This window comes from Falco punctatus (genome assembly GCF_963210335.1).
Source record: "Falco punctatus genome assembly, chromosome: 13".
Classification (NCBI taxonomy): domain Eukaryota; kingdom Metazoa; phylum Chordata; class Aves; order Falconiformes; family Falconidae; genus Falco; species Falco punctatus.
This window is the reverse complement of record NC_137593.1, coordinates 299,399-326,809: the sequence shown is the minus strand read 5'-3', so window position 1 is coordinate 326,809 and position 27,411 is coordinate 299,399. Positions and strand designations below refer to the sequence as shown.

The 27,411-nt window shown below is 37.9% G+C and overlaps 1 protein-coding gene and 1 long non-coding RNA gene across 4 annotated transcripts in view; one reads left to right on the top strand and one right to left on the bottom strand.

Moving 5' to 3' along the window:
- On the top strand, nt 1-16,467 carry LOC308072846. Its single transcript, XR_013931827.1, has 3 exons — nt 1-5,042; nt 11,981-12,113; nt 15,457-16,467. It is a non-coding gene; the product is annotated as an uncharacterized lncRNA (long non-coding RNA).
- RNF13 (ring finger protein 13) overlaps nt 1-27,411 on the bottom strand; it is a 44,346-nt gene that overhangs the window by 5,449 nt on the left and 11,486 nt on the right. For 2 of the 3 annotated variants that reach the window (XM_080410275.1, XM_080410277.1), the window contains exons 4-9: nt 24,163-24,288; nt 19,411-19,498; nt 17,548-17,638; nt 16,474-16,579; nt 12,819-12,866; nt 11,377-11,470 (exon numbers count right to left, since the gene is read on the bottom strand). In XM_080410275.1, coding sequence (XP_080266401.1) covers nt 11,377-11,470; nt 12,819-12,866; nt 16,474-16,579; nt 17,548-17,638; nt 19,411-19,498; nt 24,163-24,288 — 553 coding nt within the window. The remainder of the gene's footprint in view (nt 1-11,376; nt 11,471-12,818; nt 12,867-16,473; nt 16,580-17,547; nt 17,639-19,410; nt 19,499-24,162; nt 24,289-27,411) is intronic. The other variant, XM_080410276.1, reaches the window with a different exon arrangement.

Below are 27,411 nucleotides of genomic sequence, written 5' to 3'. Positions count from 1 at the left end.
CATAAATTAGGGCACTTAATGAACGATAAGCTATGTAAATAAAGAGAATCTAATATAACATGCTCATAGTAAAGGTAGACAATGCCTTTGCCAACCCATTTCTAGAAGTAAGAAATATGGCACATCTTACCTATGTGGACTTTGGTATAACATTCAGTAAAGTTCTATGTGTGAAATGATTGTTCTAGTCAGTAAGATTAGCAAGGATTGGTAGAGAGGGCTGAATAAATAGAAGTTGCTACTGGTGATGTTGGAAGAAGTTCATGAGGCTGGAGGAAAGTTAACGGTATTGTCTTTTTACAAAATTACTTTGTAACAATACCGATACACAAACAAGGAGTGCATCGATTATACATATATGAGATGCAATTAAGGTGGCATCACCAAGAGGGTAACTGGGATAGCACAGAAAAATCTGCAAATCTGGAATAATGGTACATGAATGAAATTCAGCACTGTAACATGCAAGTGCATCTATTTAGGGATTATGCCCTTGGGCATTTTTAACTGAGATTTCATCAGTTACAAACAATTGAGCAGTAGCAGAGTGTACTACTGGTTGATCACTACAGTATTCCTAACGGGACAGAAAAAGAAAAATGCAACAGTGAAAAGCATCAAGAGCAGAGTTTCCAGAAGCAGTAAATACTGTTCAGGAGTCTAAAGTGACCACCTTATATCCTCAAAAGATTAATTCAAACAAACCCAAAGAAATAATAATATCACGTAACAAAGGAACTACCATACAAGGAAAAAAAGTTGATAATAGTAATCTAACAATATGAAGGCTGAAAGAGGATTCAGCTTCCTCTATAAACAACACAGAGGGCGATACCGTGGGACAGAGAAGAGAAAGAAGCTGTAGCAGGGAAGGAGAAGAAGGGGGAAAAAAAGCAGGGGGAGCAATCATCTGACCAGGAATCATTAGGTTGGAAGTGAAAAGAAAACTTGACCATTGGAGCAGTGATATTCTGAACTAGCCTTTCAGGACCATCAGAAAGTAATCCTGGTAAAGGGCCAAACCTCTCCCTTGCCCCAAACCTAGTTCTAGGTCAAGGCTTTAGATGTGCAACACAAGTTCCTAAGATAATAGCATCTGGAAGAAGATGGAAATGAATATCTTAATCCTAGAAGACAATGAACTAGGATAGAACCTAGATCCCCCACCTCCTGCCTAAGACTGCCAATTACTAGACTACAATAGGTAGATAGTGCGAAGTACACCTTTTAAAATAAACGGATAGCTGAATTTCATTTTGTAAGGAGCCGTATTTCATTACAGGTCTTGTGAATACTTACCCAATCAAGCCTCAAGAGGGACTTAGCAGTGAAAGGGTCCCTGTCACAGTTTGGATCCCTTGCTTTGACATAAACTGGATTAAGTATCTGCTCAGCTCTGTCAAGATGGGAAAAGTTCTGGACATGTGCACAAATCCACTGTATCTGCAAAAGTTGGTGAACTCTTCTTTCACACACCTTTTGCGACTTAAACACACCCAGTGTGGCTACTCACTATTTCCAGATGGTAGTTCTCCTAGTATGCCATTAGCACTTTTAGACAACTGAACTCTCCTGTCTTAACACCATCCAGTACCATGCCATCTCTTCACAAGCAGCTGCTTGCTAGGGCTTGCACACTCTCCTGACCATGAAGTATTCTTCAGATGCTTGAACTACAGTATACCAAGAAAAAACAGGACTAACCCAGCCTGCCTCTCCTCCCATCAAGTCCTCTCTGTCACATGGCTAGAAGCACATGTGCCAGCAGGCTGAACTGCAAGCCTTCCTATCACCTGACTGACATGTTTGGTTGAGGAACTGGATAGTAACAGGGTCAAATGATGCAATGCATATTTGTACATGCTATCATAAGGGCAGTCATCAGTCATCTGTTCAACATGTGGTGCTCAGGTGCCTGCATCCTGGTCATATACTTTGTGATGAGGAAAGGCACCAACGACATGCCTCACAAAAAAAAGATTATACTGACCACCTTGCCCAAGAAATAGACATCCCAAATACAGGTGGCAATATCCTGGGGGTGGCCCCAAAGAGCTGTGTCACACTGCATATTTTGGCTAAGTATTTGTAATAGCAGTCCTAGCCCACTAAGTCTGACGGTTCCTAACCTGTACCGTCTTCACAGCTGCTTAAACTCCCAGTACTCAATGTTTATATTTTCACCATCCTCAGGGCTAGCTAACATCCTGGGGTTTACTGTACACCAAAGGAGCTAGGGAAGTGGTGTGGCATCCAGCTGTCTCCAGGAGAGCAGAGTTCCATCACACATAATGGTGACTTGGGAAGACAAGTGCCATAACTCTGAATGTATCGTCATCGTCCCCCTTCCTTCTTTCCCCAGCTTCTATAATGAGCATGACATCATACAGCATGGAACAGCCCTTTAGCCAGCTCTCTGGGCTGTGTGCCCTCCCAGCTTCCCCTGCCCCTCCAGCCTTCCCAATGGTAGTACCTCAGAAGCTGAAAAGTCCTTGACTTAGTATAAGCATCACCTAGCAACAACTGAAACCATCAGCATGCCATCAGCATTATTCTCCCACCAAATCCTAAGCACAGCTGTACCAGCTACTGAGAAGAAAATTAACTTTCTCCCACTCAAAACCAGGACAGGAGGTACAGAGATGTAGATTCCATCAGAAAGAGTATGTGCAGAGAAGGTTTGCTCTCTCATACCAAAATACAAATGGGAAAAGGCATACAGCAAGGCAGAGACTCCCAGTAAGAGAAATGGAGGCCCCAGTGATCTCACTGCCTCAAGGTAAAAGGGTTGAGATGGCATATCTTATTCGCGGTGCCCCTTAGGGCAGCTCTCCCCATCTCCTTTCAACCTTTTCTACTTCCTTCCAAACTCCACTTAAGGTTAGCCCCATCCATCCCACAAGTGTTTCTTTATCAGTCATCCTCACAACTCAATTCTCTACTCCCACTCCCCACAGCGTCACCTTAATCCTCTCCCAGCCCCAAAAAAGACTTGATAGAAGTTTACTATCTGCCACACCAAAACTTCATTGCTGCACATCACTCTGAGGTTTGACAACAGAGACATCTGATTTAAATGTGTAAGACTGATGCATGCTAGTTTTAGCGTTAACAGCCCCAAGAATCCCTTGCATATAGTTCACCTTTCCACATACACATACCACACAGAGCAATCTGTGACACAACATTGTTTAGCACAAATTTAGGTTTTATTTCATAGCAATTCCCCTGTTGCTTCCCAAAGCACCATCCAGATTACATACATGAGACAGAGATAAACTGGGGAGAAATCAGAGGCACAGTTCATGCTCCAAGCTCGCTGAAAACAGTTGATATAATAACACAAGTTGTCAAAGTGTTGTTTTGGGGAAAAGCAAAATCATGGGGCAGATTTCAATAATGTGTTGAAATGAGCCTCCTCAAAAAACAGGAGGCCCAGATTTGGGTCATGAACTTAACCTACATTATCAAGAAGGTTGGAAGTGAAGAAAGCAGGCAGATATTGCATTATTCAGAAAATATGTCCTTCACAAATGCTCCAAGAGTAGCAGAGCTTTCCCTTTACTGTAACAAAACTGTATGACAAGACAGAATTTTTAGAAACTCAGCTCAAAATATGTTTTGATACCATGCTGCTAAACCCAATGCTTTTCTACAGATGGCAAAGTTATCTACATTAGGTTATCTAAATAGTCAGTTTTCAAAGACCTCAGTTTTCATATGCAACTCAGCATGACTGTTCTGTATCTGTCAAGTACACATACGGAGACCAAGGACATGACATTAGGAAAATTAAGAGCTGTGCACTGGCAGTGAAGGAGCTGAACTTTCCAAGGAAGTTGCAGAACGCTAAAAACACCAGTGAATCTTCTGTGAGGTAGAGACACAAAAGATGAATCTCTATTGTCATCTCAAATTTCAAGTACTGGTTCATGGGGAAAGAGAATCAGCAAAATGAAGTTGTTTAGTGACAGAAAAGGAGCAAAGACACACTACTTTTCTGTTTCTGTGTTTGGAATAAGATCACTAATAAAGGACAAACATGAAAAATTCAAGACTTAAAAGTTCTAAAAAGCAGCTTGACCAGGATTTTTCATTAACTGTGTAACAATATACTTCACTGAGAAAAATAAACTTTCTTTGCAGATATAAAAAAAATAATCTTAAGCATAATTCCAAAACGCAAAAAACTCAAATGGAGTGTAACAGCTTTTCCCATTTAGTCTGTAAACAATCTAACTTGCACAATTAGCCTCGATCACGTTTCAATACTTTCTCATTAAAAAAAAATAAATCATAAAAACCAAACTGAAGAATTACAGTAGTAGCCTAATAGCATTCATATAGAAATAACTGTAGCTTCAGCTTTTAAATAGGGACACAGCTTATATTTCACATTACCAGAGTAGACGACAAGCACTCCACTGCCTTGATTCAGGATTTTTGCAAGCCTTCTTTTTCAGATGTTAACAAAAGTGAGCTAAGAACTGAGCCAGCTCATAACCAATAGAGCTATTTAATCTATATGAATATGTGTTTAGCTGCATTATTAGCAGGTGCCTTTTGCACCATTCCAATATCAAAATAACATTTACTATCACGTAAAAAATCAAAATCACACAGAATTGATTTTTGTAGTGCAGAGAATCATTCTACTGTAGAAACCCATACTGTGGTGCACACAATTCTCTGAAGTCTACAGCAACTAGCATTCTGTACACTTAAAAATTTTCAGCATAAAGCACATTCATGGCAACAGTTCTATTCTGGGCTTTTCTAAAGGTGCTGTCATTTTTTTAAAAAATACGTACAACACCTGGTGGTGTTTATCTAGAATCTCTCCTGCAGGGTGGAAAATACAGAATAGAATCTTACACAGGATCATGACTGTCACTTGTTGCTGTTCTGTTAATTTGTTGGGTTTTTTTTAAAGGACTTAAGTATTTCAGAAGTGCTACAGACAAAACTGAAACTTGGAATCTATTAGAGATGAAAACAGAAGGAACATACAGCATGGGAAGGGCTATCAACTGTGGTACTAGGTATGTATTTGGAAGGTTAAGAGAAGCCTACTTGCACACAATTCTTTTCTTGCCTCATTCATAAAGCTTGCTCTTGTATTCCCTGTGCAACCTAAACAACTCCCCAAATAAGCAAAAGTAAGCAAAATAAGCCCTCTCATTTTACCAAAATAATGGTTACAATTGATTTCTCCTATTTTATGATGGCCATGACAGAATTTCTACTGCATCTGTCTTTTGCCTGCACCTAACACTTCCAGTTTAGAAGAAAACAGAACAAAAACTTTTAACCTTCCTCCCTTCCAAAGGTATAGCAACAACAAGGTATTTTAAATAGTACTCAGTTATATAGCAGACAGAAAACCAAGGCACAGAACACATCCTTAGAAGCTGAGTTCTCCACATTATTAAAAGCATTTCTCTATTTGTGAGTGTAAGATAGATGCTGAAAACTACTCATACCTATGTAATAATAAACTGATCTCTAATGCAGTAAAGTCCTTGTGTTACCTACTGCCTGATGTGTTATTACAGATCACATCAAATACACCAGACAGCAGTATGGGTACAATTAACAAAGACACTGCAAGTTGTTTAAATTACAGTTTTGCTAAAGCTAGTGGTTTGACAACGGGAAAAAAGAAGGTAGACAAGACTGCAAGAGATCAGTGAAGGAGCACATCTGCAGTGTGCTTCACTGTCAGCAAAAGTGAATTACAGTAAAAGAGTACACATGCATGAATTACATTTCTTTCATTACAAACTTTCTTAAACCAAGAAGGCAATAAAATGAAGACTTAATGCCAAAAAAATCCTCATCAAACCTAAACAAAAAAACCCCAACCCATAGAATTGGTAGAGCATTGCAACATTAAGTATTCAATTTCCACAAGAGCACTGCAAAGTAATAAATATTCCCAATCCTACTTTATAGGGATGGAAAGGAAAGCCAACAGATTATTTTATCTTGGCACGCAGTAAATCAGAGTAGAAGCTGCAACTCAGGACCCACCAGTTCATAGATCTATTCTCTAAATAACAGAAATCCATGATTAAGATCAAATTCTCATCTGTTTCCCAACAGATAAATCCCAAGGGCTTCTGTGGTGGCACAGAAAGTCTGTGAAATGTGGTTAATATTATTTTTCTTAATATATAGTATTTAACATAAAGGCAAAGCTGATAGCTGCTGCTGGAAAATAACACTGCTGTAACCTGGCATTTCAGAAAATAAGTGCAGTGGACATGAGAACCACTTATAAAAACAGTCTTTCTGATAGTTACTATACAGCAACAGGATAAAGGGAAAGCAGGAGAGTGAAAAACACCTAATGGGCAGGTAGGAAAAGTCTGAGAGATTAAATAAGAGTCCATCGCTGCCAGACCTACATCACTGACATACGAGTTTTCATTTAATGTTAACACAGCAAAGTATTTCAGCTATAGCTTTTTTTAGAAATTACTTCCTCTTTTCCTGTGACATTCCTTCTCTCTGTTGTTTCTATTAGTCAAACCATATTTGTGAATCATTTATAATCAGCACGTTATTACCACATTCAACACAAAAACGAATGACAGTCAGTACTGTCAAGGGCATGATATACCAGAGGGGGGGAAAAAAAATACAACTGTCTTTTTCTCCACTAGTCATTCAACACGTATAAGAAAATCCCGAAAAATGATAGCACACAGTTCTTGAGTAGGCTTATCTCACCAAGGCATCCCCTGGCAAATGAACAGCAACACATTCAGAAAAAAAGTGATGCAGCAGTAAAGCATCACATCCATTTCTAGGCCAGGTAAATACAGATAAAAGTTGTCTCAATAAGGCCAATGCTGAAGTTCTCAAACATGGAGGCCACAGACCTAACTGACACCATACCGACCAACTGCAGCAAAGGTATTTCTCTGACTCTTGTCAAGGCCATGTATCCCAGCCTACCTCACCCAACTTCACAGCCCCATCTTTCATTGCACAGTGATATGCAACAAGCCCTCAGCCCAGCTGCCTCACCTGCACCCACTGGATCCATCAACTGCAGTCCAACCGCAACACTACTCCAACAGGTCATTACACAGCTTGATTAACACTATTACCCAGCTTCTTGCTCTCAGCATGGTTTGTGGAAGGGAGGCAAGCCCCCACAGCAGCCAGGACCAGAAACACCAGCCTGCCTAAGCACAGCTGCCTGTATGGTTTCTCCATGAATCCTGCAGCCTCCTGGACTAGTCTCCAAGTTAGTTTCACCTCTGTGATCACATGCCCCTCAAAGAACAGAACATTTAGTTTTTGAAAGGGACGCTTTGCAGACATCTTTCTCAAATACCTGTTACTGTATTTCAGAAGCTGGCTCAGAACTACCAAAAATCAGCAAAAACAGGACGTATGGAAACTGCTGCAAAATAAACTAGCTTGCCTAAATAAACTGTGCATGAAGAGCCTACAGAAAGCAAAATTATCTTCTACTTGGCACATATGAATAAAAAAATATTTTCAGAAACAGAATTATACACCCACATGCATGTGTACTTGTGAACAATGAAAAATGGAAAAATGAAACTGCCAAGACATCAGTAGACCTTGTGACTTATTATCTCTATTAAACTGCTACTGTACTGTGCAGTCAAGCAGATGGGTCAGTAATGAATGGTAACTACATCCATCACAATCTCATGTGGAGGGAAAAGACTAGATTTAGGAACACACAGTAAACTGCAGAACGACACTCTGAGGCAGATTCTTAAGTGGCATTCAGATACATATAAATGAGCAATAAGTGGGAAATAGATGTATCAATCTGCACATAGAGATATGTATACAAAGATTCAATACATGATACTTAATGTGTATTTACTTAAAACGAGACGCATACTCTTACAGCTTATTATTTGTCACGTGTTGGGGCTTTTTTCCACGTGTACATAAAGGATTTCAAAGCTGACTGTCTTCAGTTAAGCTGTTTCATTAGGTGTTGAAGTACGAAAGAACTTTTTTTCTTTTTTAGAAGTCTTACGGATGTAGCACCTCCCAAATTCTAGGTCCTTTGTCAGGCATCTAACCACTCATTTAAGATCCTAACTTTTGACATGCAATGTACAAAAATATTACTTAGTTCATTTTTAATTTCTTAATAATATGCAGACACATCTCTTTTGTAGCATACTATCTTCACTCAAGTTATGGTATTTTTTTTAGGTTACACTGCAACTTCATTGCAGTTAAAGATGTAAAAATCTTTCCAGTTTTGGCCTAGGTTGCATTTTAATGTAGTTAGGCTAGCTTGGATATAATAGTATGTATTTCTGAAAATAAATTCTACAATACATACCAATTCAGATCTTAAGCTTTCTTCAGAGTATTCAGATTTGCTAACAATCAAGTTACAGGCACATTAAATGGATATGTCTTTTTTGCTGTGTTGACTTTTGTTATAAAGACATCATACAAAAGGTATCAACTCCCACTCACCAAACATTCACATGACCAAAATGCAATCCATTTTGTAAGGAACCACAACAAGGCAACTGCTCCAAAACTCCTTCAGTGTAGAAAACACATTCTGCTATAGGTATGCAGCATTCTGTAGAATTATTCGAAGGTGAGGCTTCTTGATTAGAACTTTGCAAAGATAGTCAGTGCCAAATCTTCTGTTACTGCATTCTCCATTCATTACAATAATACTAAGTGCCTGATCTAAAGCCTACTGAAATTAGTAAAAGATTCCCATGTGTTACAGTTACATGACTCAAATCCTATTTAGAGATGATTTATGTATTTTCTGTGTTAACAACTCTTCAGGTATGTCAGAGTGCAATCACCTCTACAGAACAATCTTCTTCGTTACATCATTTGCCTATCAACCTATTAAATTCCAGAAATCCATTAAAGCCAGCTTTCCCTTAATATGCCTTTTACAGTAGTGAAACCATTTGTTAGGCAGTGATTCATGATACACAAAGCAATGCAAGAAAGAACAGCATCTACAGTGTCTTTAGCTTCAATATGAACAGATTTTTAAGAATATGCTGGAGACAAAACTCTGCATTCCTAAAAAACAGGATTATAGCCCACAGGAGCTACTTTCACCTATCCTTCCAAAGCAAAAGTAAGATTGTTTGGATAGGAAGTGAATGGATTTTGCAATAATGTCCTGAGAAATTGTATCTTTCACGAAGAAACACGAAGCAATATATTTTTACTGTAATTGCCAGAGGTTATAAACTGCAAGTACTGGGTCAAATTTTGTCCTTTTAGCAAAAGGACTTTAAAAAAGCAATGCAAGGTATTAATTTCACAGCAGTAGAACCAAAGTGATCATTTGCTTAAAGAAACTGAAATCCTAGTTGAAAAAAAAATAAGCTTTTTGTTCTGTTGTTCATAAGCCACTCAACACAGTGGATACGCTGGATATTTACGGCCACGTTGTATTTACAATGACTGACTGCCCTCCAAACAATTCATACTGTGTAAGGTTCAGCAAAAGCAAAGAGGAAGGAGAATGAGGAAAACAGTGATAAGATTTTCATAGACTGGCTACTTAGTGATGTAAGTCTGAGATAATTACAGATGCACATAGTTAACTGAAAAAGACATTAACTGACTTCCTTGAAGCAACACTTTCCTTGCAAATTTCTCTTTAAAGTGCAACATAATTTACTTTGTATTTTTATTCTGGTTAGATTTCATAAAGAATCAATAAGAGGAAACAAAATTAGTATTAGCTTTCTTGGCTCAAGCACACTTTTTAGAGTTAATTTTAACTCCATAGCAATAGCACAGATTGGTCATTACAGCAAGGTTCAGTCAACCCTGCAGAGGAACCCACTTTTTTTTCCTCTCCCCCTGCTCCCCCCCCAGTGAGGCTGACTAACATTGCACTAATACGGTACCCACTCAAACTGAACATCTGCTTTGCATGAAGCGAGAGCAATGTCATTAATAATGCAGGCTAGCTTTATCAAGGTCAAAGAACAGTAAGTGGTTCTATCCTTGAATCCAGGCATATCCCCTAATGCAGTCACTGTGCCTCAGCGAATACATTCTCTATTGAAATGTGTTATGTAGTAATCAATCATTTCAATTAAATACATCTTCCACCTTTTCTTCTCATACCTTGCAATAGCTTGTATGAATGAACTATCAGATGTTAAAATGGTAACACATTTAAAAAGCAAAATGGAGAAGGAAAGTATCAGGTTCTTTTCTACTGTTGGGGAGTAGACTACAACAGAGAAGGGCTTAAGGTAGCTTTTCTACTTCATTGAATAAAGTAACAACTTTATTTCTCATCTTGTTATTAGACCTTGCATAAAATTCATCGCTACAAAGAATCGCAATAGCAAGTATTTTGGCATTAAATTTGAATTGCTCTTGCCCTCACAGAACTATCATGATTGAATGAAAGGACCAATCCTCTGGAAAAGCAGATAAATTACACCCAGAAGAGTTTTGGTTTTATAGTCTCTACAATGTCAGGCAACTTCTGTGCCACTAGTATTTAGCAGTTTCCAGACAAATAATAATGGAATCACACAATAGTGTGGGTTGAAAGGGACCTTCAAAGGTCATCTGATCCAACCCCTTGCCACAGGCAGGGCCACCTCCCACCAGCCCAGGTTGCCCAGAGCCCCATCCAGACTGGCCCTGAGCCCTGCCAGGGACGGGGCACCCACAGCTGCTCTGGGCAGCCTGGGCCAGCGCCTCCCACCCTCAGACAAAGAATTTCTTCCTCGTATCTAATCTAACTCTACTCTCAATTTAAAGCCATTCCCCCTTGTCCTGTCACTACATGCCCTTGCAGAAAATCCCTCTCCAGCTTTCTTGCCAGCCCCTTTAGGTACTGTAAGGATGCTCTAAGGTCTCCCCAGCACCTTCTCTTCTCTCAACCCATCCTCATAGCAGACATGTTCCATCCCTCTGATAATTTTTGTGGCCCTCGTCTGGACCTGCTCCAGCAGGTCCATGTCTTCCTTGTACTGAGGACTCCAGAGCTGGATGCAGTGCTGCAGGTGGGAGTTCCAAATAATGGAAACTGTATCACAGCAACCAACTGCTGTGGTTACTGTTAAGGTGGGCACAACAAGGACCTTCTGTGGAATTTCTGTACAGATTCTGTGGCGCATTAAGCAGCATTTTAATTCTCAGCCACAGTCTGCTCTGTTTCCATTAAAGAAATGTTAGAACTTACCTACTTCAGTGATAACAGGGCCAATTCAAATTGAGTGCTTTCACTCCAAATTCTATTTCAAGTGTACTCAAAATTATCTCCGAAACTACAACCCCCCTCAATATAGAGTCTTTTTGGTGTTAAAAACAACAGGGTCTAACTAGTTAGACAAAGAATGATCCACTTGCCTTTCTTAAATTTATGTACAGAAAGTTTCTTAAGCTGATCCTTCCTAAGCCGATTCCTTCTTGCTCTGTGTCTGTCTTGCACAAATTTTGTGATCTGGAAACAGACATAAATAAGACAACATGAGCAGCAAGTTGAAACAGTAGAAGAACAATAAAAGTTTTTATTTACAAGTCTTTGCAGTAAGTTAGTTAAAAGGGAACCCCAGCTTCCCTTGCCCAGACTCAAGAATAAAGCCTAAAGGATGTTCTCCATGACCATGGCACTTTAAACTGAAAATACACAAGGTTTTTTTGAAAGGAGAGAAAAAAAAATTATGTTCATACTATATAAAACAGCCATCACTGCAATTCGCTACAGGGCCCATTCCAAAGCAAAATACAATTTATTAAGTTTGACTAGTTTTGCTTACAGTTTTAGATTATTATTACAGCTCTTTTAAAGGATTATTCCAATTTTATCAGTTTTCATAGTATCTAGAGGTAGTTTGGGAAGGAGTAAAGGAGTTACTTCAAGCCATAGTTACTTGCTGTCTTCAACTACGCTACGGATTCTGTTTCAGTTTTCTTAATAGTCCCTAAATGCTACTTCGATTTCTAATTCCAGCACCTGTGATGCGACATTCTTTTTCAAATATGATGACAAACAACAAACAAAAATGGCCTTAACCAAAGTAACACACTACCAAGTCTTTTGAAGTCTGCAGAGGTGCTCTACACATACCTACCCTGTGGATAAGGTAAACACTGAGAGTATTAATATTATGAACAGCATTAATATCTCTCACTTCAGGAGTCCCCAGAAGGCACTGATATACTTCACAAGAAATTTTTTTAGAAGTATGAATGTATGTATATTATGGACAAATAGTATTTTAGGCCATTTGAAACTAACTGGTTTTGGCAAAATAGATTTCTTCTTCTGCATTGCACCTGGCTTCACTTTTCAAGCCTATTTGGATCTAAACTGTTCAGACTCTTTTTACCTCAGTAAACAATGAGCTGTATGCATAAACTACAGTTTTTCTGCTGCAGTTCAGATACTTAGTAACAATCAGAGTCTCACATTCATTTCTTAGTTCAAAACAAGATATCCTGAAACAAGCAGGGCCAAAACCACAAATGAATGAGGATTAAATCCAACCTGGAACCTCCCTGGGATCAAGTTCACTGCACCTGTTAATTGTCCAGTGCTCTAATCTACCAAGATCCCTCTGTTAAGGCCCCTCTACACTCAAGGCAAGGTCTCCTCATTTACATATCGCTGGCAAACTTGCTTCACATGCACTCAACTAGTGTGTTCAGGTCATTGATAGTAACATTGAAAACACCTGGCTGTGAAGTTGAACCTTGATGAACACCACTAATGACCTGCTGCCAGCCAGATGTTACCCCTTTTACTACAACCCTTTGGAGCCTATCCCTTCAGTCAATTGTTCACCTACCGACATGTGCATGTCTAGCGTATGGTGGATGTTTTGTCCAGAAGATGACTGTAAAAGACAGTATCAAAAGTTTTGCTAAGAAAAAACAAAACAAAAAAACCAACAACCAAATGCCAAAAACCACAGCTCCACACATCTACTGCTTTCCCTTTGTCCACTACATGGGTAATCTTGTTATAAAAGTATATTAAGTTGGTAAGGACTGAACTTTCCCTCCACAAACCCACATTAACTTTGACCAATGACCACACTGTCTTTCGAGTGTTTTTAAAAAACTCCCAGAATAATTTTCTCCATAATTTTACCAGGCAATGAAGTGAGACTGACAGGCCTATGATTATGGAGTCATCCTTTTTCACCTTCTTGAATACAGAGCAAATAATATTTGCTAGGTTCGAGTCAACAGGGACCTCTCCAAATTCCCAAAATTGTTGACAAATAACAGAGAGGTATCTCATTACCATCAGCCAACTCTCTCAGCAAATGGGCATGATGCCCATCAGGCCCACAGACTTACATGCATTCAGTTGCAGCAGTAAACCACATACAAGTTCAAAGTCAGCTGGGAGTTACCACTTCCCCAAGTGCTTTCCTACATCTACTGTATCAATTTTTCCCCTAATCCTTACTCAAAGGCTCTCTGCCATTTCATCCATCCCCTGATGCAAGTGCTGTACAGTCCAACCCCTCCCTTACACACAGTGCTACCCCTCTGCCTCACCTGCCCTGCCCATCTCTCCAAAACAGCCTCTAACTGTCCATTGCAGCACTCTTCCCACTCAGTCTCACGCCAATGATTTTGTAGCTGTGGGAGCTTTAGTTCCTCTTCTTTGTTCCTCATATTGTGTGTGCCAAGGTACACATATTCAGATGTGTCCCAGTCTACTTGGTACATCATGGAGCAGAGAAAAAGCCCTCGCAAGCACACCATCCATCAAACATTATCATGCCACCCCATAGCTTACCACCAGTGAGCCTGGATTTATCCTGCTCCCCCTTCGAACCTGTACTACACTCTGGAAAACACTTTTGAAATACTTCTTCCCTTTTCCTTTCAGTTTAACACGAGATGCGTAGATGTATTTTGTAATTTTCAACATTATAAAACCTCCCTCCAAAACCGTCCAGACATCTGTCCCAAATACACACTATAGATAATCCTGACTTGCAGACATACAATATAATTTTCTCCTGGTTCCTGTCTGGTTTTCCTCTACAAGATCCTAAGACATGAAAAGAACAACTAATTTTAGCACTGACTACCTATTACCACTAACAGAAGAGAAATTCAGGCCTCTCAAAGCCTTTGCTTTTATAACTGGGACTAATTTGGAAAAATAAACTCTTAATCATAGTTTACAGACGTGCCCCTTTCTACATTTCCTCACAGTGCATAAGCAAGGAAAGACACAGCACTGGAGATGAGTTTAAACCCCTGAAATTTTCCTCACCAAGTGTTTATTTCCCCTTCTCATAGCTAATCCTACCTACTAACTGTTTATTCCTTTTGGACTGTGTATATGGTTCTTCCCTGTGTATTTAATTTGGAATCCTGAAAGCTCAAACTCACACATCAAGCAAAAAATATTTTTTATCTGGAGCATCAGCATGCTGATACAAAAATACGCTGTTCTTAAAAGGTCAAGTTTTCAAGAATCAGTATCTATGAAAGACAGTATATTTAGACTGGATATAATCAAGAAAGTCTTTATTATGTGGATGGTGAAACATTGGAACAGGTTGCCCAGAGCTGTGGATGCCCCATCACTGGAAGTGTTCAAGGTCAGGTGGGATGGGGCTTTCAGCAACCTGATCTACTGAAAAGATGCCCCTGCCGATAGCTGCAGGGGAGGAGGGTCACAACACAGACATGACAAGATGATTTTTAAAGGTCCCTTCCAACCCAAACCATTCTGTGATAGCTTCTGCTAAGAGAACTCACTTATGTCCTAACAACAAACACTGTACAAATTTGTTTACCTCATTCCTCTAACATTTGTCATGCCACCTTTGATGCAGAAAACAGCTGTTTTCATAGTGAGGGAAACATCTGAAGTTCTAAGGAGAGGTGGCCTTTCAGTGGGATTAGCCTTGTGCATTATGTAACTAGTTCCCTGCTAAAGCAATTGGTGAAATTAGTCTGTAATACAGTTCAGTTCTTGACCTGAAGATGACAGCACTGAAGTCCATAAGGAATTTTTGCAACTAACTTGCCATCTAAAAACAAAAGCAGCTGAACTGGTGAGAAACTCTTGAAGCAAAAGAAGAAGAAATATCCTAAGAGTAAAACTAGTCTATTTTATTTTTGAATTTCCACGGCAGTGGTCATGATCAGTCAAGCTCACGCTCCTCATGATTACAGTTTTCATATGTTCCCCCTCCTTCATTAGTTTTCTCTTCAATGGTAACCTTCTAAATCGCTCTTTAAATTACAGAGCCCCTAACTATTCTTATTACCTTTCTCTCCATTCCCCAATTACTATCTTTCTGAAAAATGATGGATCAGGGTTTCACACCGTATTTTGATACGGTACAAAGCCAGTACTTATGATTTCCAAATGATGCCACAGTCCCTTTCATAGCCTTCTTAATTCCATTTCTTAAGATAACCAATATTTTGTTTGATTTTTCAACTTAGGTGCACTACAAGCAGATTATTATTGAAGCTCAAGTTGGAATATTGATGGTCTCAGAACAGATGTTTACAGAATATCCCTGGTGACCAGACTCCTTCAGAAATACCATCTCTCCTCACCTCAAGCTGCTGACTTTCAGCATACAATGGTAAGGCTATACATTCACCTAATTAACGGAGACAAGATCCTTTATGAGCAAGGTTATTACCAGGAGATCAAACAAGACAAAGCATTGGTGAATTTTACCTTCTCACTAGCTGATCATTTCTGCTTTGTTTTCACAGAGCTGCTGCAATTTTGTTTGGGACAAACATGCTCAGGATTGTCAATTAAATGCATGACTTGCAGTGCAAAAAACACTAACACAGGAAGAAGTATTTTGTGAAAATATTATATAAAAATCAAGTAATGCATCAACTGTTATCAAAAGGTAAAATAAACTGGTCAGAGACCAGCAGAGATTCCAAGAAGTGGGATGCTAAGTATTCTGAAATAATGTATAGCTAGGCTATTTTACCTTTTACAGGAGACATATGCCCAACCAAGAACCTCTATAGGTGATGTATATGCTGTAACAGGTTTTGAGCTTGCTGACTGATTAGTGTATCTGCAGTAAAAACCAGCAAGACCTGCACTGTGGAACAGTGGGACTAACGTTTATTAAGCAGCACAAGTTTGGTCAGGTGGGACAAACTCAGTGTATGAGAGCACGAGGACAGGTCATTCTTTACAGGGTGAAAAAGAAAGCACTTGTGCAGTTGAAGAGCAGAAGTGAGGACAATTCTTTGTAAGTAGTTATGTGCCAGGTAGAACATTCTAAGGGCAGGATCCTGTATCACTTTGCCAAAATTCTGCACCTGTTTATTGTAGTGAGACAATAAAGGATTACAGGTAAGCATGGTACAGGTATGCACAGTACACAAAGCTTTCTCTGTTCCTTTACTATACCCCTTCACTTAAGTGACAGTTCTGTGATGATTTGTTTGAAAGAAAGAATGTTATTAAAAGAAGGAACTTACCATAAATATGACGATCAGAATAAGACAGATCCCTACTATTATTAGGAATGGAATTAAGTAGTACTCCAAAGGAAGACTGAACTCTGGGATTAACACAACATGGCCACTGTGGGGAGAAAAAAAGGTAACAGTTTCTCAGTAAGTTAGAATTTAATGAACGATGAATTAAATAAATACATTAAAAAAACCATTAAAATAAAAGGTTATCGCTAGACACACTAAAAGAACACCTACCTGTGCACAGCAACATAGAAATTCAGCCAATATCCACATAATGTAAAGTCAATTTAGTAAGCTGGCACAAGCAGTCAGAAACACCCAAAAAGGTACAATGTATAAGTGTTAGTAGTTCTGTAACTACTATTCGTGTGGCTCCACACTTTACTTATCAAGCAGTTTCATCAGCAGGGTGTCTACTCAAACTAGCTGATTAATTTAGTGAAAGGACATCAGAGATACCTGAAGCAAGATCATAAGACTAATAATATGAAACTCGCTTCCTTTTCCATCCTATTGGAGGTATATATTTTAACCATCTTGTTCCCACAGTGCTTTTCAAGTTTTTAACTTAAAAGCAGAACAGAAGCAGGGCAAACCTGACCATGCATACCATTAGAGTTATTGTAAATGCATCATGCAGATTCACTTAGCATAGAAAGTTACCTCAGGCTTGTCTTAGAACTATTAATAAAGAATGGTGTTTAAAATTCTGTTTTTTAAAGACTAGCACCTGCATTCAATGGGAACTGACATACATTGTAAAAAGAACACACTCTTAGATCTGAAACATGCATACTTTCATGAACATTTCTGTGATTCGTATACCATTAGCTATGTTTAATGCTATATGAAAATGAAAAAAGTAGTGTTTGATAAATATCTGGTAACCCTCTTGCAGGCAAGCAATTTATATTAATTTTTAAAATGTTTTCTGCTTATCGCTCTCAGGTACAAGGTTTCACCTGGAATACCTATAGCCTCTGCCATCAAAACACCCTATTTTAAATCCATAAATATTAACGAGAGGCAATGACTTAATACAAGGAGTAACAGTTGTATGCAAGGTTAACTTACCCCTTTTCATAAGTAAATTCTTCTTTAAGAGAATTAGCTGATGTCTCACCAATAAAGACAGAAGGAATGTCAATCTTCTTTAAAACCTCAACTGTATAAAACAGAACTATTATTACACAGACACTCTATGGGCACTCATAAGACTTCAAAATTATGAGACTACACAACATGAAGACACATTTTAATAGTGACAGAGACTGAAGCACATGCATGTTACATCTTTCTGTCCTGTAAGAAGTGGTATTGTTTTTCCTACAACGCATCTAGACTTTATTGCATTTACAGAAATGAAAATTCTTAATGGAATATTTAAGGGAGCATAAACCCAAAATATTTTGACAAAAAAAAAAAAAAAAGGCATCATCAGAGTAATAGCTTTAACCAGAAAATTGTTCTTACTCAGACTTAATAAAGTCACACAGCTCCAGTGATTTCCAGAATTTCTGGCAACTTGTATGATTTTGTGATCTCGTACTGTAAATTTTAATTAATCTTTCTTCCCTCCATTTCACCCTAAACATAAATGACCACACTGCAAACAGCTGTGGCTGGAAAAGGTCAAAAAGAAGAAAGAAGAATGAAGAAATCCCACATCTTTATATCAGTCTCAAGAAAATGGATGTAACTGTCTCCCCTTCTCTGCTTGCCAGTGAAGGCAATAATAAACCTAGAAGATGCAACACAACTGAAAATTAAATCCCATATTCTAGAAAACCTTCTCCTCAGCTTTACTTTATATAGATTTGTACATCTGACTTATGCTTCAATTTAAGGGTCAAAGCATCTCGTTAGTCAGTATCAAAGCATTTAGGTTCCCCAAGGCAAAAGCGTACATAGCTTAGCATCACCTCACACAACCCAAGCCTGCATTTGTTGTGAATCAGTTCTACACCGATTTCTCAGCAAAACCTGAAAATAAGATTCACACAGGTTGAAAATTCATTAAAACAACTTTCACGTAGCCTTCTGGGCTACTCTACTGCCATTTAGTTCGCTGAAAGTTCATTTCCTAGTTTATCCAATAGTGTTTCCACTTGGAAAGACTTTTTTTTGTTCTCATTTATGCTCTTGTTCCGTATTAAGCTCAAAAACTAGACAAAATAAAGAAATGCCACAAGAAAAGTTTTAACAGCTCTACAGACAAAAACTACATACCACAATAGAAACCTAGTATTTTTACTAGATTATAAGATGTTCTGAACACATTCACTCCATGAAGGGTTAAAATTGGAACAGCTAGCATCAGAGTAATCAGTAAATGGCACACTGGTGTCTCAACATTCTTTTTCCAACTGAAAAACTGAAGATATGTACATGTAGTATGTATTCATATGAAATTAGAATCCATTTGTCCAAAGGAACAGAAAAATGTACACAATAGTACAACAACAAAATGGACTAACAAACACTAAAAAGTCATATTTTAAAGTTTGATTTCCTTCCAAAAGGGTAGCGCTTTACTTTTCTGCTTTTAAGTGACAACACATCAGCCTTTTAAATCTATTTCATAAATGTAACCATTTAACCCAAAACAGTTCAACCAGAAGTTAAAGGAAAAACAAAAGAAACACTCAGAGAATTTACAAATTTAATACCACAAACAATACACAAGTATACATGGTTTTATACACACGTGTTCCATTTAAAAATGTTAAAAGCAGAAGGATTTCTGTTTTTTTTCTGGAGGGGGTGTGGCAGTGTTCTTTGGGGGCTGGGGATTTTGGTTGTATTTTTTGTTCTGTTGGTATTCTGTTTTTTTAAAGTGAGAGTTCACCATAATACTTTATACTGATTTTAACACTGTAAACTCTAGTGGGTGAAATGATTTTCAAACAGGAGAGAAGAAGTGATACCTGTACTTACTGTCGTTGGATCCCATGCTTATGAGGTCATCAGAATCAACATTGTGAACTATCGCTGCCTTGTATCCAGCTCTCTGTGCATTTAAAACCTGTAAGCCATACAAAATACTTATTAGAAAGACTACTGCTTCAAAATACAGTAAGCTGTCGAACCTCTCTAAGACAAGGTACACTTTCAGGAAATTATAAATATTAGCACAGCATCATTTTCACTTACAAAACAAGTGTCACCTCTCAAAATGAAATCTCATAATTATTCTTACACTCATGCAACACTTTTTCCAGGAAAATTGCTTAATATTATCTGCCAACAGTTTTTACAGATATTAAAAACAGGATTTAAAACTTTCTATGGGTAGGTAAGAATAATATATAATCATAATTAAAGGCACTAACTTACTTTGGTAAACTAGAAATTACCACTTGATACATCATGAAGTTACATGAGCAGTTATCTATTCTGTACCTTTAGAGATCGGTAAATATCTTACTTGACAGCCCAAGTATTCAGAAGCTTTCTCATGGAAGTACAAAATTATACATATGGGTACAAAACTATAAATGCATTGTGTACAGTTACGTTTGATATATATTGCCTTTTTGACAATACAAGCCAAGACTAAGGTCCATGTAAATGGCATCTGCTGCAGTGATTCACTAATGAAAACATAACTAAGTTACAACTATTCATTTTAGATATTACTTCTATAATGCATTCATGACAGTATAAAAACTCCACAAGATGCAAAAAGCACTAGATAACCTTGATGAACATTTCTGTTTCATCCTGTATTTACCTCCTGTTTAAAACTATGCAATAAAAACTTTGCTATAGCTGGATAGACTTGCTCTGAACTGAGACAGTATGGGACACAGCAATAGCTTTAATTTCCACTTAGATGCATGTATTTATTCCAGGCCACTGTAATGCAAGTACGTACTTATGTAACAGGCAAACAATCAATCATTAAGTACAACTGAACAAAAGATCACAGCTTTAAATACCTTTGAAACTGGAGAACCGCTACAGCGTTCTGATGTTGCAACAACACAACAGCTTTATTAATCAGTCAACAAATACCAAATCCAGCACCACATACATACATACAGACCAACCTTACAGAACCTGGTCCGCTCCTGCACTAATTCGCCAAGACATCACCACCACCTCTTTTACAGCAGACTGTCATCACCAGATCTGAAAAACCCAGGGGAAAATTCTGCTGCTCTTTATCAACACCTCCACCCTCATAGTTAAGAGAGGGGAAAATATACGTCTCTTCTCAAGAGACACACAATAATGAGGAACATGAGCTGTAGAGATGGAGAACATCCACTGATTATTCTAAAAAAAGGTTCTCCAGGTCAAACTTGAAATACACAGCCTTTTTGCGTGCTGCACAACAGCAAAAATAGGCAAAAAAAAAAAGGGCATGAGAATTTTAAATAAAAAGTCTGAAGACAAGGAAAGGATTTAAAAGCATCTATGTATCTGAGCTTGTGACACAGAATGGCAGTAATGGAGTCAATGACACACATCACAGATCACCAAGCATTGAAACTGAAGAAAGGAATACAAAAGTTCATTGACCAGACCCTTAAAGCTGCCTGGTTATCACATGTTCTTAATCTTCATATGCACACGAATGTGCTATGGTGATTAGTGACGGTTTCTATGTAGTACAAATTTTTTGTTTGCTCATTTCTTTATCATGTTCTGATAGACATTTATTAACTGTCCGTTATACACTGAAATATGTCCTTCAGGACAGGTAGTAAATAATTAGTATTACTTAAGGACATGTTTTAGTTCCCTACACACTTTTGCTACCTACTTGTAACATAGGTCCTTGGTTTAATTATTGGATTATAAAGTGATGGTCTTTGTGTAAAACTGTATGTAAGCATGCCTATAAGATGTTCAGCTGACAGAGGGTTACTGGATCAAGAAGTGCTATTAAAACAATCACAGCCAGGCACCTCCTGCACCAGCTACCAGGAGGGAGCTGCAAAAAGCATCAGCAATTGTCTGTTCAGTTATTTTGTCAAGTTTTAACTTCTCCCCTCCTACCAAGGGCCCCAAAGACAAAACCACTAATTGCATGTAAAAATGGGTTAGTGCTTCAGTTTTGATGCGCATCTAAGCAGGATGGTACAGCTTCAGGAATTAATTTCCTACTGCATAGTAACCTTCCACTACAAGAAAATGACAATCAGCTCTTCACTCAATGGTTACATGCCTCAGAGTGCCATCAATCTAGATCGTCCACCCATATTCCTAAAAACTGTATTACAAACAGCAGAACAATGTTATTGGAAAATGCAGACACCTTGAGAAACCCCAGTATTAAAAAAAATAATCAGTTATAGATATAAACATAAATGCATGGTTGGGAGTTTGGCCAATATTACATCACGAGATAAAACATCCATAGTGCATATATAGAAAGATACCACGTTTAATGATGCATTTGCTAGCTTTTGTGCTTAAAGAGGCAGTTTAATAAATTAATATATTAAAGAGGCAATTTAATATATTAATAAAGTAAGGTATTGTTTACTCAAATCACATATAATCTCAGATCGTTCTAGTAAGTTTTTCCACATGTAGCACAATTTTACATTATGCTTATTTTGCCAAACCTTTTATATAGTCAGAAAATATGTGATGCTTCCTACATGATTCCAGTAACACATTTCAGACTCACTGATGACCAGACCCTAAATGCAGGCTTGAGAAAGAAGTTTTGTAATTGTGCAGGGGTGGAAAGCAAAGCACTGCCCACTCCTGACCAGTCCCTTCCCGCACCAGTCATCAACAGAAACAGCAGTAAAAATCAGTTGTAGTAAGTGAAGAGACACATTCCAAAAGGCTCTGAACTGCTTCCACTTGCTTCCAGCCTTTACCCTTCTCCTACTGTGACATAGTTCTTCCTGTAAGAAATCACTAGATGGTGATAGAGAGGTGTAAGGGAAGAGGAAACAGTTTCTGTTAAAAACTGTGCATCCTGTCTGTGAAGTAGCTGATATGCAATACAGCTCACATCTCAGTGCACATGCCACTTCCTGGCAGAAACTTCAAGACAAAATGCTGTAGTATGTATGAAATTATATAATGCAATATTGCAATAGTATTAACAACATAATATAAATTCACTGGCCAGCAAGTACATAGATACCCATGCCTGCCTAGGAACTTCTGATCCACTTTCTGCCTCGCTCTTTGTCTAATAAAAGAAATCTGTGGGAATCTACTGTTCCACGGATACTACTTGAAATATAAAATAGAACAAAAAATTCTTACAGAGCTAGCGTGATTTAGTCCTTAAAGAACTGACCAATACACTCAACGGTAATGTATAAATCTTCAATTTTCCACAAGGAAAACTCTCTGAGTTGCTGTCAGTGTGTGGCAACTCAAGATGTGTAAAGTTTAAGTGTTCACATTTACCAAGTTGACAGCTATGTGGAAAAGCAATTCTGCATGTCTTCCCCTCATTTGACTCTTGCCTTATAGCTAAGCAGCTTTCCAAAGCTTCTCAGAATTCCTGTGGCAACAACAGAGATGTGATTCTTCTGGTTTAGCACCAAAGTAAAAAAGCTGAAGGCCTGGTCATAATGCCAACTTCTTCAATAAAACAAGTTGTTTTCAGCAAACAAGCATGTGCTGTATTTTTGATTTAAAATGCATTCCACTAGAAAAATTCTGGCCTGTTCTTTTAACAGTGTCTTCAGCAGTAATACTGTCCCATCAATGTAGGGGACATGAAAATTATACAGGCAATGGAGACGTGAAAAAGACAAATAGTCACTTTCCCTTCCTTTTCCCACTAAGCTATATACACACACGGTGACAGGTTTCACAGTACAAAATATTGGAACTCCCGAGTTTGATTCAAAGACAGATTACATTATCAGAGTCTCCATCTGCAGCTGGAATCTAGTGTCTGGGTAGAATTTACACGTTTAACCGCAATACCATGTAACTGAACATACCACACAGCAGCAAAAACTGTTGGATCTCCTTTCAGTTCATGAAAGTCAACAACAAACGGAAAAGCCCCGTCTTCCTTAAGACATCCTTGGCTGTCCCATGTATTAGGGTAATTTTCAAGAAAAGCATAAACCCTAACCAAACACAAATAATTCCCATTTGTATTTTAGAAACAACACAAGGAATACTCCACCGTGGCTGCTGGTCAAATCTTTTATAATATAAAAACTTCATAATATAATATCTAGCTATTGTACCCATTTAAACACAGTTCCATCCTGCTACTTGTTCCTGTTTCTACCTGGCAGTGCACTGTCTCCTCTCCCCGTCAACCAGCTGCGACACTACTGTTGTTCACAGGGTCTCAGTGTGAGCCACAAGAAAATGATCCAGATATTAAAAAGAAAAACAAATCAGGAAACTGGCTTGAAGATTTTGGGTGCTTTGTTATTCCCACTCCCTAATCTCCTCTGATTCTTGGCAGCGAAGAGTCTTAACTGGTAAGACAAGTTGATATTGCTACTGAATGCTTTCTATTACAAAACTACACATCTGTCATCCTTATTTGTCATGTAAGGTAATTTTAAATCAAATCACACTACAATACTGCTTTATCTGCCTGTAGACAGTAAAATTCTCCCTTCACTTCCCAGCAGCAGCTATCCTGCTGTTAGCAACAGATACTTTTCTGAAGCACCAGTAAATTCTTTAAGGCCTTGAAACAGAGAGGGAGAAATAATAATAAAAAATAAATCTTACCTTGATATCGAAGTTGCACTCAAGCCTTCGAATTAACACAATAAAAGCACTGGATGAGTTGTCTTTCAGTGGAGGTGGGGCTATAGGCTCACATGCATTCTCTGGTTTTGAATTTATTAGGAATCCCTAGAAAACAGGAACAGAAACAGGAGCTTCATTTCTCTTTGTTTTAACAAAAGGGTTGGCCGACAAGTGCAAGGAAAGAAAACTGCATGTTTTCATACAATAGGTAAACAAATTCTTATCAACTCAGTCCTATATCATAGCAAGATTTCAGCTACGTCCCTGGCTATTTATTTTGATTCATCATAATCTTTATGCCTGTAAAGAATAAGAAAGTCAAAAAGAAAATATAATTTTTTTCCAATTACATCATCTGAAGTTCAAATGCACTGCTGAGAGGGACTAGTGTCAATGTTGTGAGTCCAGGGTTGACTACTCCCTTGAAACTTCTTCCCTGCTACTGTAAATGCTCTGTAAACACTGCTGATATGGAATCTACCCAAGACAAATGCCAGAACAGTATCATGCATACTGCACAATACTATTCGTTCTAGCTCAAAAAGAACAGACCTTCCCTTTTCCTTTACTAGAATATGCTTGGTTCTTTGATCAATCCTCTACATCACCTGAAAAGGAGCTTCTTTATTAACTTGATTAATATTTTTAGTTAATTAATAATTAGATTGGTATTAATTAGATTCCCTTCTGTCAGTCTCTTCACAACAGACCTTGATTACCAAGATACAGAAAAATCCAGGCTGTACACTTAAAGAGTTACATCTATCCTTCATTTGAAATACACCTCTTCAGAAAAACTACTTCCTCTGTAAGGTGTTTGTGCAATAAAGTCACAGTGTGACACAGGCTTTTGGACACTAATGCAATGGGAGTATCATTTGATACAAGAATATTCCTGCAAGAGTCACATGTGTTTAAATCATTTTTAAATATCGAGCAAATTACCATACAGATAAAGAGTGGCACATTGCTAGAAAATAGGACGTAATTTTTTTTATGCAAATAAAGACCATGAGAAGCTGCATTACTGTGGGATCAAGGAATTAGTGCTACAGTCCTAGATACATTCTTGAGAGCTTTAAAACCTGTTTTCACTGACAGCTTTAGATATAGAGATGTCACCACCTGTGTATTAATAATAATTACATATAAACATACATCGGAACTGTCAGCCTAAACATATATATCTAAGTTTATATATATACAGTTCACATATATAAACTGCCAGTTTACATGTACTTTTATATATAATCTTATATTTTATCCATAAATACATATTATTCATAAAGTTTAACCTACAACAGAGAGAAGTAATTTTGGTTTGAAAAATAGATTTTTGTAATGATAATACCCTTTTTGGCAGAGAAGCTACACCAGCAATCTGTTCCTTGCGAAGTTTGTGGTGACAGGCACAATACTACACAGTCTAACAATTAAAAGCAATATCGACTGAAAATTATACTCATTTACTGACAGTCAAATTTAGGTCCCTAAGGTTCCCCTTATTCATATAGCAAATGCTACTTATGTTAGGTAGTTTCACACAAAGCATTCAATTGATATGCCTGGAAACAGCTACATTCTACAGAGAACTTGTACACAAATCACACACCACCATGCTACAGTTAATACATACATAGGAAACCAAAGGCTAACTATGACTAGACTGGGTTTTTCTTAATGCTGCCATATGTTCTTAAACACCTTTAATTGAGGAGCTATTATTCTAAGAACACAGGCACAAACAACTGATTACTTTATGCCTAGAGCACACCAGCCATCAAAAAAGTAAAATTAAAAAAAAGGAAAGCAAACACCTACATTTATGTTTTGGCACCAGTTACCATAGAATCTGACAAAACTATGTTTTACAACTTGCATATTAATTAACCTTAATCATAAGCAGTGAAAAAGTAAACCATTTTCATCCTACTGCAACCAGTATCATACCATTTTCTATAAATAAAATTTTAATGCAAAGAAAAAAGTTTTAGTATTATATCAGGACTAAAACTCATTATTATTTCTACATAGGTAATGGCATCTACCTTAGTTAAGACACAGAGCTGTCTAACAGTTAAAAAGGTTAGAATCAAAGCTCCTTATATCTATTTTTGATGTATTAAATTGGCTCACTACTTGGGCAAATCACTTAATCGCCCTCTGTTTCTCAATATAGTCTGTAAACAACTATACAGCTCTACCACCACTTCTCCCCATGATAAAACCCACTGGGCATGAAAATGAAGACTTCTTGAGGTTTCATTTGCAGAGGAATTCTCTGACTTACAGGAATTTTTACAGCAATTTATTCCCCTTGGAGATTAAAAGAACACCACGCAATCAAAAAAGTAATCCAACCTTGTACCTTCACATCAGCTTCATTTTTTGCATATTGTTCACTGACAAACACTGTAACATCAACGATGCTGCAAAGCCAGATTTTGGGGCCATACAGGTTACAGACAGGATGAATAGGAAAGCAGCTTTCTGACCTCATGTGCTATTCACAGTCTCCATAGGTGTGTAAGCGACAGCAGTCCCCTTCACAAGCACCTGGAAGGTGGTCTGCCTAAATATATTTACAGCTTGAACTTCCATACAAAATAAAAACATACATACCTCAGTCATAAACACTTATTCAAACACTGTTTAAAGTGACAGTCAACCAATTCACTGCCACGAGACTGACTCACGTAGCCACTTCCACAATTAAAAAAAAAAGTAACGAAACCTGAACTTCACACAAATACTGCACTATTTGGACAGCTAAACTGTCTTTCTTGCAGATGAGTGCTTCAACTACATGAGAGGAACGGAAAAAAATGTTTTATCTGAAATAAACTTACTACCACTGACTACAAGAATGTAATCCTAGAGAAAGGAAATGGTTCGTGTCATTGCATAGGCATCTTACATCAACAAAGAGAAAAACACAGTGTGTGCCCCTTGTTTTGGAATTCACCCAGCAGTTGACAACAAGCACCAGCTACATATCTCAGCAAAAAAACTTACCTCAGAGGATGGGAAGACTGTAACTGAACTGGATATTCATCTAGCTTTTGAATACTTTTCTAAGCAGCAGGACTATGACACTGGTTTACAGTGTTAACATCACCATATAAAAATTTTTAAATAATTTATTTTCAACCTCTTCTTATTTTACACAGATAAAAGTGAGTTTGTCTTTACACCAGTTACTGACTACTGCCACAAGAAGACAGACGG